The sequence below is a fragment of the Myotis lucifugus genome, unplaced genomic scaffold, assembly GCF_000147115.1.
Source record: "Myotis lucifugus unplaced genomic scaffold, Myoluc2.0 scaffold_111, whole genome shotgun sequence".
Lineage (NCBI taxonomy): Eukaryota > Metazoa > Chordata > Mammalia > Chiroptera > Vespertilionidae > Myotis > Myotis lucifugus.
The window spans coordinates 3,393,718-3,402,694 of NW_005871159.1; the positions used below are offsets into that span (position 1 = coordinate 3,393,718).

The 8,977-nt window shown below is 44.3% G+C and overlaps 1 protein-coding gene across 1 annotated transcript in view; it reads right to left on the reverse strand.

Annotated features, from left to right (window-relative positions):
- Positions 1 to 1,308: 1,308 nt before the first annotated feature.
- Positions 1,309 to 8,977, reverse strand: part of LOC102430427 (glutathione S-transferase A2) — a 19,841-nt gene continuing 12,172 nt past the window's right edge. The window contains exons 3-7 of the mRNA XM_006093235.3: positions 8,556 to 8,607; positions 7,404 to 7,536; positions 5,307 to 5,448; positions 2,307 to 2,438; positions 1,309 to 1,551 (exon numbers count right to left, since the gene is read on the reverse strand). Coding sequence (XP_006093297.1) covers positions 1,429 to 1,551; positions 2,307 to 2,438; positions 5,307 to 5,448; positions 7,404 to 7,536; positions 8,556 to 8,607 — 582 coding nt within the window. The 3' untranslated portion in view covers positions 1,309 to 1,428. The remainder of the gene's footprint in view (positions 1,552 to 2,306; positions 2,439 to 5,306; positions 5,449 to 7,403; positions 7,537 to 8,555; positions 8,608 to 8,977) is intronic.

Consider the following 8,977-nt stretch of genomic DNA (forward strand, 5'->3'; position numbering starts at 1 on the left):
TGGAGTTGTGCAAGGTGTTATGACCATTTGTGATGAAGTGGTAAGGATGCTGCCCGGCCAGGCCCGCAAACCAGGCCTCACAGGAGAGTGGAGGAGGCACAGTGGCATTCAGCTTTGTTAGTAGTTTAGAGGGTTCTGTGAGAGGCACAGAGAAACAACTGAGGTGAGGTGTTAAGCATGGTCAGGTGGAAGGAGGGGGTGAGGACAGAGGGGAGGAGGAATTCCCACAGGCCTGGGACTCGCTGAAGGATTTAAAGAAGGTGGTGATACTCAAATGTGCATTTTAGGAAAACCATTTTGGTTGCAAGGAGACAGCAGACGAGGTGGAACTGAAGCTACAGTTAGGGAGCCCTGTGTGTCTGTCACCTCTCTCCCCACACTATGGAGAAGCTCATTGTGGGGAGAAAAACTCAATATGCCAAAGCCCAAAGTCCAGATTTTCTGGGAGGGTGTTCATTCTGAGCCCTGAGAGTGGCTGAAGTTAGAAATCACTTCTAATCCAGCCACTCTGGCAGAGTGACAGGACAGAAAAATAGAAAAAAAGATATTATATGCATTCATTAACTATAATTTATACATGTAATCTGTACCTTGGAAGTCCAGGTCTGAGCAACATTGAGTGATCTGAGAGAAAGCTCAGCCAGGGGCCCCACCGAGCATTAAGCAGCAGAGCGTTGATGTGCCAGGGAGTCATGGACTGTAAGGACAACAGAGTCAACAGAGAGCAGAGCTTGGGTCTGTTGATTTGTAAATCATTTCCCCACCCCCTAGGACACACTGTGTGTCTGTTGCCCCCCCACCCCCCCGGAAAGAACCCATTGAGCCCCCTCCATCAGCACCAGCATGAGGCTGGGAAAGCGACACCCAAGACAGGAAGATAAGTCCTTCAGTGACTTGTAGGCACATGGATATGCACTAAAAAGTCTGTAATAGGCATATCACTGTTGTATTGCATGAGAATCAAACTCATAACAAAAAACAAAACATTTTTATTACCAGAAGGAAAACAGCTCCTAAGTAAAAAAAAAAAAAAAAAATTCTTATGCCATTACCAAGACGGGTAGCTATTTTCTGTGAACAACTGAAAACGTCAGATATGAATTTTATACTTGACTCTTTGATGGGCTCTGTGACGGACATGTGACAATTCCTGGAAAAGAAGAGAGATGTCATAATCCACGTTTCCATTTTTTGTTTAATTTTGAATTCCAAGAGAAATGCAATAGGAGATTGAAAATCTGGTTACATATTGGAACTTAATGAACAAGATTAAACTATAACTAAATCTGCTCATAGCAGGTTTAATTATTTTGGAAAAGTTTATTATTCTCACAATAGCCAGGATCTACACCGAGGTAGAGGCACTTCATTGTTGGACAACGTCAGAAGATTGGTCCTGCATGTGCTGGGCGCCCATGCCTCCTTTATTTAAAACTTGAAAATCTTCCTGGCTTCTTCTAATGCTTTCGCATCTATGGGCGGCTTCCTCTGACTGCCGGGCTGCAGAAACTTCTTCACAGGTGGGAGGTTGCTGATCCTGGTTTTCAGGGCCTGCAATGCACAAAGCACAGCCTCAGATGGAGACACAACACCCACCACTCATTACACAGGCCAGGGGATCTGAGGACAGACCAATGGAGTCCCCTCCATCAGCACCAGCAGGGGGCTGGGAAACAGACACCCAGCAAGAAAGGAAGATAAGGGGAAGGAAACACAGTTCAATAACTTTCATCTTCCCCCAGAGACACGGTTAAGACTTGATTCAGTTCACAGTCTTCCGTGTCTTCCTCCCCACATGGAAATCCTGTGGGTTCTCACTTTAGTGCAGACAAAGAAGACTAATGTGACTGTCAGAGCTACACAGGTAAAGGCTCCAAACTGGAGAAATGAATATGTGGGACAACTGGGCTGGAACTGAAGACAGAAAATATAGGTCAACCAAGCGGACAGTCAAAAGCAATCTTCCCTGTGAGAGAGAGAGACAGAAAGAGAAAAGGGGCAGTCGGGAGGGAAGCACAGTGCTTGAGAGAAGGAGCAGGAGCTGAGGACAGAGACGCTGAGTCCTGGGTTCTTCTCATTGTGAAAGACAAACTATTCTCTTTGGGGTGGTGTCTGCCTCCAATTTCTATGGCAGAACAAGATTCATTTCCTGCCTCAGACCAGGGCCTAAAGCAAATTTTGGAGACCTGGGGGCAGCAGAGCCTGAAAATGATGTGATCATAACATCGCCAGTCCAAGAGCCCAGATATTAGATTCCAAGATGGGGGATGTGGACCTTCCCTCCCCAGGGCTGTGAAAGGGGTCACCTTCAGCAGCGGGAAGTTGGCCATTAGGCTGGGGTCAATCTCTTCAATATAGTAGATAAGTTCAACCAGGTGAATGTCAGCCCTGCTGAGCCTGTTGCCAACCAGGTAGTGTTGTCCGTGGCTCTTCAACACCTGGTGAATTGGAAAGAGCAGATTATGGACACAGGTGCACTCAGGCTGGGTCCCCCTGCTCCTACCCAGGTCTCTCCCGCCTGGCTTCCCACTTGTGCTGCCTAACTGGGCACGTGAGGTGCATCAAACCACGTTCATTGCCCCTGACTCAGTGAAACAGAGAGAAGAGGGTCTCTGCTGTTCCCACCTCACTCCTCAGCTGACGCTCAGGCTACCATCTCTTTTTCCTTTTCCCATATCACTGCGCTCCCTCTGTGCATCTTGGTCTGGCCCAGAGCTAGCACTGGCTGTGTGTCTGTTGGCCCTTTGCCCTACCCTTTGGAGCCCTGAACTTTAGCACATGGCTCTCTCTCTCTCTCTCTCTCTCTCTCTCTCTCACTTTCTCTCTCTCTCTCTCTCTTTCCTTCTCTCTGTCTCCTCTCTCACTTGGGCAAAGATCAATCTCTAGGACATCCTTCTTCAATCCCAAGCAGACTATATTAGAGCCTACATTTCTCCTCTACTCATTTCTGTCTGCTCTATTCACTTCCTGATCTATCTCTTTGGAAACTCATGCAAACCTGGGTCAACTTGAACTCACCATCTCTCTTGCAATATGGGCTCTGTCTCCTAGGTTGCACTATGTTATGATCTGTTGCTGAAATGCCTATATGTGAACTGCAGTGATACCTGAAATACACTGTCTAATTTATCCAAATCAATGTCTGATTGATAGGGGGAGGGACTGAGAGATAGAAACTCATGATAAAGCAAACATAATGACAGATTAATATTTGTATCCCCATGGTGGGTGCATATGTGTTTAATTATTCTGAATGTATGAAAGTTTTCATAATAAAAGTTTTGGGGAAATGTATGATATTTATTAAAATACTAGAGACCTGGTGCATGAAAATTCATGCACTGGAGGGGGGGTGTTCCTCAGCCCGGCCTGCTCACAGTCTAGGAGCCTTCAGGGGTGGGACGTGACCCGACCATCAGGGGAAGGCAGCGCCCTCATCACACCTCTGCTGCTGCCACTCCCAGCAGCGCAAGCTTTGACCAGTCGGGGTTACCTGAGCCTCAGGTGGCCCTGGGGGCTGGAGGGCTGAGGGAGGGTCCAACCACACCGTGCACCTGCCATGCACCTTCCCCAGCTCCAGCGGGCTGAGGGGACTGGGCATCACCATCTTGTGGCTATGGGCACCACCATCTTTGTGATGGTGTGATGGTCAATTTGCATATTCTGTCTTTATTACATAGGATTTCAGCAATCATACAGTATAAAGAGAATAAACACACATAGCACCACCAACTAAACATAATAACACATTGGTAAATACACTTTTAGATCGTGTATGCATATAAAAGAATGGATAATTATTTGGTAAAGAATATGATAAGGTCAAAACCTATTTTGTGTCCTAGCCGGTTTGGCTTGGTGGATAGAGCATCGACCTGCAGACTGAAGGGTCCCAGGTTCGATTCTGGTCAAGGGCACATGCCCGGATTGTGGGCTCGATCCCCAGTGGGGGGCGTGCAGGAGGCAGCCAATCAATGATTCTCTCTCATCATTGATGTTTCTATCACTCTCTCCTTCTTCCTTCCTCTCTGAAATCAATAAAAAGATATATTTTTTAAAACCCTATTTTGTAACATACATTTTTAACTGATGTTATCATGGAGCTCCTTGATTTCAAACTATCAGTATACTCTAACTGCAGTGCCTACTGACCTTGTCATTGAGTGAATGTACCCTAAACTCTCAGCACCACAAGGCCCAGGAGGGTGTAGTATTAGATTACTATTAAATTTTTCACTCTTTGAATATGGACAAACACACAAGTAATGAATTAAAATTTGTAGAATGAAAGAATGTTTCTTAAGTGCTTTTTAATGCTTTATAAAGATGAGAGTGTTAGTGTTAAGCCTTTTTTATACGGGAGCCTCCGGTAGCCTTACAATCATTATTTTGGTTCATAATTTTTATTTAGTTTGATCTCAGGACATTTGGATCTTGAAATCTTTTTTTACCTTCAAAGGGAAAATTTATGGTCTGCACTACATACAAAATCATGGAACTTTATTTCCTTAGTTTGCATAGCTTTCCTCTAAAGTCTGAAAATATATTTTGTAGATTGTTTGTTCCTTAACATCTTTTCATCTGTCTCATCCTCTCCATCCCACTGCCCCCATCTCTGTTTAGATACTTCTCATCCATCCCAGAAACACTGTTGGGCAATTGGTCTCATGTTTCCTATGCCGGTTGCCAGCATATTTTCTGATAAGTTGCTTTCTTCCTGCTTCTCTTGGATGAAAAGCCCCTTCATGGTGTTCTGCCAAATCTACTCCAATCGCTGGTTTGACTCCCAGAGCCTTCCACAGCCCACACTCTAAATGTGGCCATCAAATGCCATCAAATAGAGAATCTAAATCAGGTCCTAGTAAATTGAACTTTTGTCTCAGCCGGTGTTGCTCAGTGGTTGAGCACTGACCTATGAAACAGGAAGTCATGGTTGGATTATGGTCAGGGCACATGCCCCGGTTGCAGGCTCAATTCCCAGTGTGGGTTGTGCAGAGGCAGTCAATCAATGATTTTTTCTCATCATTGGTGTTTCGATTTCTCCCTCCCTCTCCCTTCCTCTCTGAAAGCTGTAAAAATATATTTGTTAAAAAAAAGAGTAATTTTGCTGACAGATTATAACTTGGGTATAACTGGTACATATCCTCCCCACAGCTGATTTTGATAATAGGCTGGGAGAGTCAGGGTGCTCCATCAGTAGTCATGGGGGCTCATTGGAAGTGAAGGTCAAAGACACAGGACTGCCCAGGTACCAGTTCTCTTTGTCCTCTAGTCTCAGTTCCCCAAACACTGACCAGCCCACTTACCTTTTCAAAGGCTGGGAAGTAACGATTTGTTGTTTTCTCTCTGATCTGGGTCATCTTGGCATCTTTTTGATCGGGTGGGCATAGTGGCAAATGCAGGATCATTTCATTCAAATCTGCCATACCTTCTGAATACATATCAATCCTGAAAGACAACCAGTGCATATTCCCGGAGATATGTTTTTAGTGTGCCTAACTGGGCTTCCTATAAGAGGTTTTCCTTTTTAAAAATGACCCAATTGTCAACTGTCACCTGCCTTACATGTTATAGTTTTAAAATGTAAGAGAATGGAGAAACAGGAGAGGGCAACTCTACTGGGTGCATTTTTATATGCCAGTCATTCAGCTGTGATATTCACCAAATTTTAACATTTCATAGCAAGGTGGATATCTACGTCTAAAATTTTTGTTATGCCCATGACCAAATATACTGACAGAGAACATCAATGAGGTTTCCAGAGTCACAGGCATAGAGAAATGGTGGAGTCATTGCAAGTACCCACTGAGATGCTACCTAGGGTTTGCCATCTCTGCTGTGGTTAGTTCTGGGCACAAACTCCATGTGATCCATAAAGCTAAAGACCTGCCACCTGAGGTACTGCAGAGTCCCTGGCACAGACACCTCAGTCATGTCCCTCTCGCTCTCTCATCCTGTTACACCACCCAGGTCCATTTATATGCCCAATATTAGCAGTTTTTCAAGTGAGTCCCCATAGAACACAGTTCCCATTGAACACATTCCCCATAGAACACAGTCCACATAGAACACAGTTCCCATAGAACACAGTTCCCAACCCTCTCCATGTGCTGTTTCTGAACTTTGGCCATGTTTGCGCTGCTCAAGTCTCCACCTAAAACTACCCTGAATTGGTGTGATTCTTTATATACTTCCAACTAGTGCATATTCCAGGAGATGTTTTTATTGTGCCTAACTGGGCTTCCTATAATAGGTGTTCCTTTTTTAAAAGATAAAAATTTTAGATATTTAATTCAAACACCGTAATGCCACTTTTTAAACGTACAATTTTGTGATTTTTCATAAATTCACAGGTTTCTATACCATCACTGCACTCTAAATTCAGAATATTGCCACACCCCCAAGGGAAATGCTGTGTGCTTTCACGGCTTTCCACATTCTCTCTCCCCCCTACCTCCACTCCCAGCCCACCGTCCCCCAGCCCCGGAAAACCAAAATTGCTTTCTGTTTCTTTGAAAAGAAATGTTCTCGACACTTCATCTGAATGACATCATACAACATGAGCCTTTGATGTCTGGTTTCTTTTATGTATCGTAATGTTTTCAAGGCTTATCCACTGTCATTCCTTTTCGTGGTCAAATAATATTACATTCTATGGATTTACAAAACTTTGCTCATCCTTCATCAGTTGATGAACACTTTTGTTGTTTCCCCTTTTTGAATATTATGAACAATGCTATTATGAACATTTTTGTACAAGTTTGAGTGTATTTTTTATTCTTCTGGGTACATGCATGCTTAGTAGTGGAGGTGCTGACATGGTAAATCTATGTTTAACGCTTTTGGGTAGATAGTTCCTTACACGATTTTAGTTTCAACCATGTGGTCCCATCACAACAGGGAGGAGAGCCCTCCCCAGATGTAGTTGTATTGAATAAATCTGGCTGCTTCAGTACTTACATCAAAATGCTCCAGGTAACCGTAGCATCTTGGGCACCAACCTTTACAAACCTTTGTCAAGTGGCCAGGCCACACAACTGGCTGATAAATTAGGTTCCTGGTAACTATTCCTGTAATTTCTAGAACTTGAAGATTAGCTCCTCCCTCAGCCTCTTCTTTAATAGCTTGAGTATCCGGAGTCATGACTCCACCACCCTCCTGGCTTCATAGTTCACCAGTGTTTGGAAACCTCTGTCACTGCCTGTGCTACTGCCATGGACTGAGCCTTCTTCTCTAAGAAGTGGAATCCTCCTCCTCATGCTCCCTGCTGGCCTGGACCTCAGCCTTTACCTCCAAGGCCCATGCTGCTGCTGGTCATGATCCCCTGACACAATCCAGCTCATTCAAGGAAGAATCTAAATTGTTATCAATTGTTGATGAAAAACACAGAAAAAAATACCTACAAGGCTCTCTCCTTTATGTCTTTCCCATACAGGTTGTATTTGGCGGCAATGTAGTTGAGAATGGCTCTGGTCTGTGCCAGCTTCATCCCATCGATTTCCACCATGGGCACTTGCTGGAACATCAAAGACCCATCTTTTGAAAAGAGAAAAGAAAAAGTAGAGTGAAATGTCTTCACACTCACAGAATGAAAAGATGTTTGTTGAAATGACTAAAGATATGAATGGAAGCAAAAAATTATGGCCTGGTAACATTTTAATAGAAATAGTATTGGGTTTCCGCTTCCTGTAACCTTTTTCTTCACAATCTGCCTTTTATTTTTTTAACTTATTATTTCACTTATCTTTTTACACGTCCCATCCAGATACATAGTAGTTGCCTGTGTTTTTAGTTGACTTATCTTCATGGATAATTTAGAAAGAAGTTGGAGAGAGGCTGCCAAGGGCCACCAGCCAGATGCCATTTCAAATGAGGAGTTCCCAAAGTAAGTCTTGTGGGGTTCGTGGCATTAAGGCGAATTCTAGGTGAGATTTCTATGTAGCTGCTCTGTGTGCTCTTCAAACTCCAGCACTGGTCAGTGGGTGCAGGCAGGCCCTGCTTTCCAGACTCCAATGCTGCTGGCTCTTTCTCCTTATCTTCCTGTTCATACTGTCAAGTGGCCTTCCAACTAATTCAATACCAACTTGTTATCTGAGTCTGTAACACTACTGGGATATTACCTTGTCAAACCTGCCCGAGTCTTGTCAAACCTGCCAGATCAAAGGCAACTGCTGGGCTTATTTCTACTTTCTTCACCCTGATTCATGTGTTTGAGTGTTGGTGGATAGATGGGGTCCTGAGTAGACACACCTTCACTCATGGTGGGTGCAGAAAGGCAGGAGAAGCAAAGAGGGGGCATTCCAGCTCACAGGGGATGGTTGCTTGGCAAATACGCTGAGAGTTCAAGCCCTTCATATCCTAATTGAGTATAAGGCCTGCTCAAGGACCCCCATCCTTACACTTCAACCACTTTTCTTCCTGTCCATCCCAGCCCCATTCCCCCCTCCCCCCCGCCAGCTCCCACCATACACACAAATAGGCACTGCTTGGTGTTCAAACCTCACTATTGACTTTTTAGATACCCTCATCACAGCAATTTAGATGCATAGTCTTACCATTTCTTAACTTTTCCAAGTCTTCTGGACTTGCCAAAAATTGCTCTTCAAACTGGAAAGCAGAAACAGTAAAGGAGTTCTTGTTATTCATTCCATAGCATTATAGAACTTAAAAAAAATCTTTATTGTTGCCAGTATTACAAATACTCTCCCTTTTCCCCCCCATTGTCCCCCGCTACCCGGTTCCCACTCCATCCCAGGCCTTCACCACCGTATTGTCTTTGTTCATAGGTAATGCATATCTACACTAATAAAAGAGAAACATGGTAATTAGCGTATGACCGCTACCCTTTTCATTGGGCTAATCAGTGAGTATATGCAAATTAACTGTCAGCCAAGATGGCGGCCGGCAGCCAGGCAGCTGGAAGCGAACATGAGCTTGCTTGCAGCAGTGAAGGAGGACTCCAACGTTCCCCGCCTGG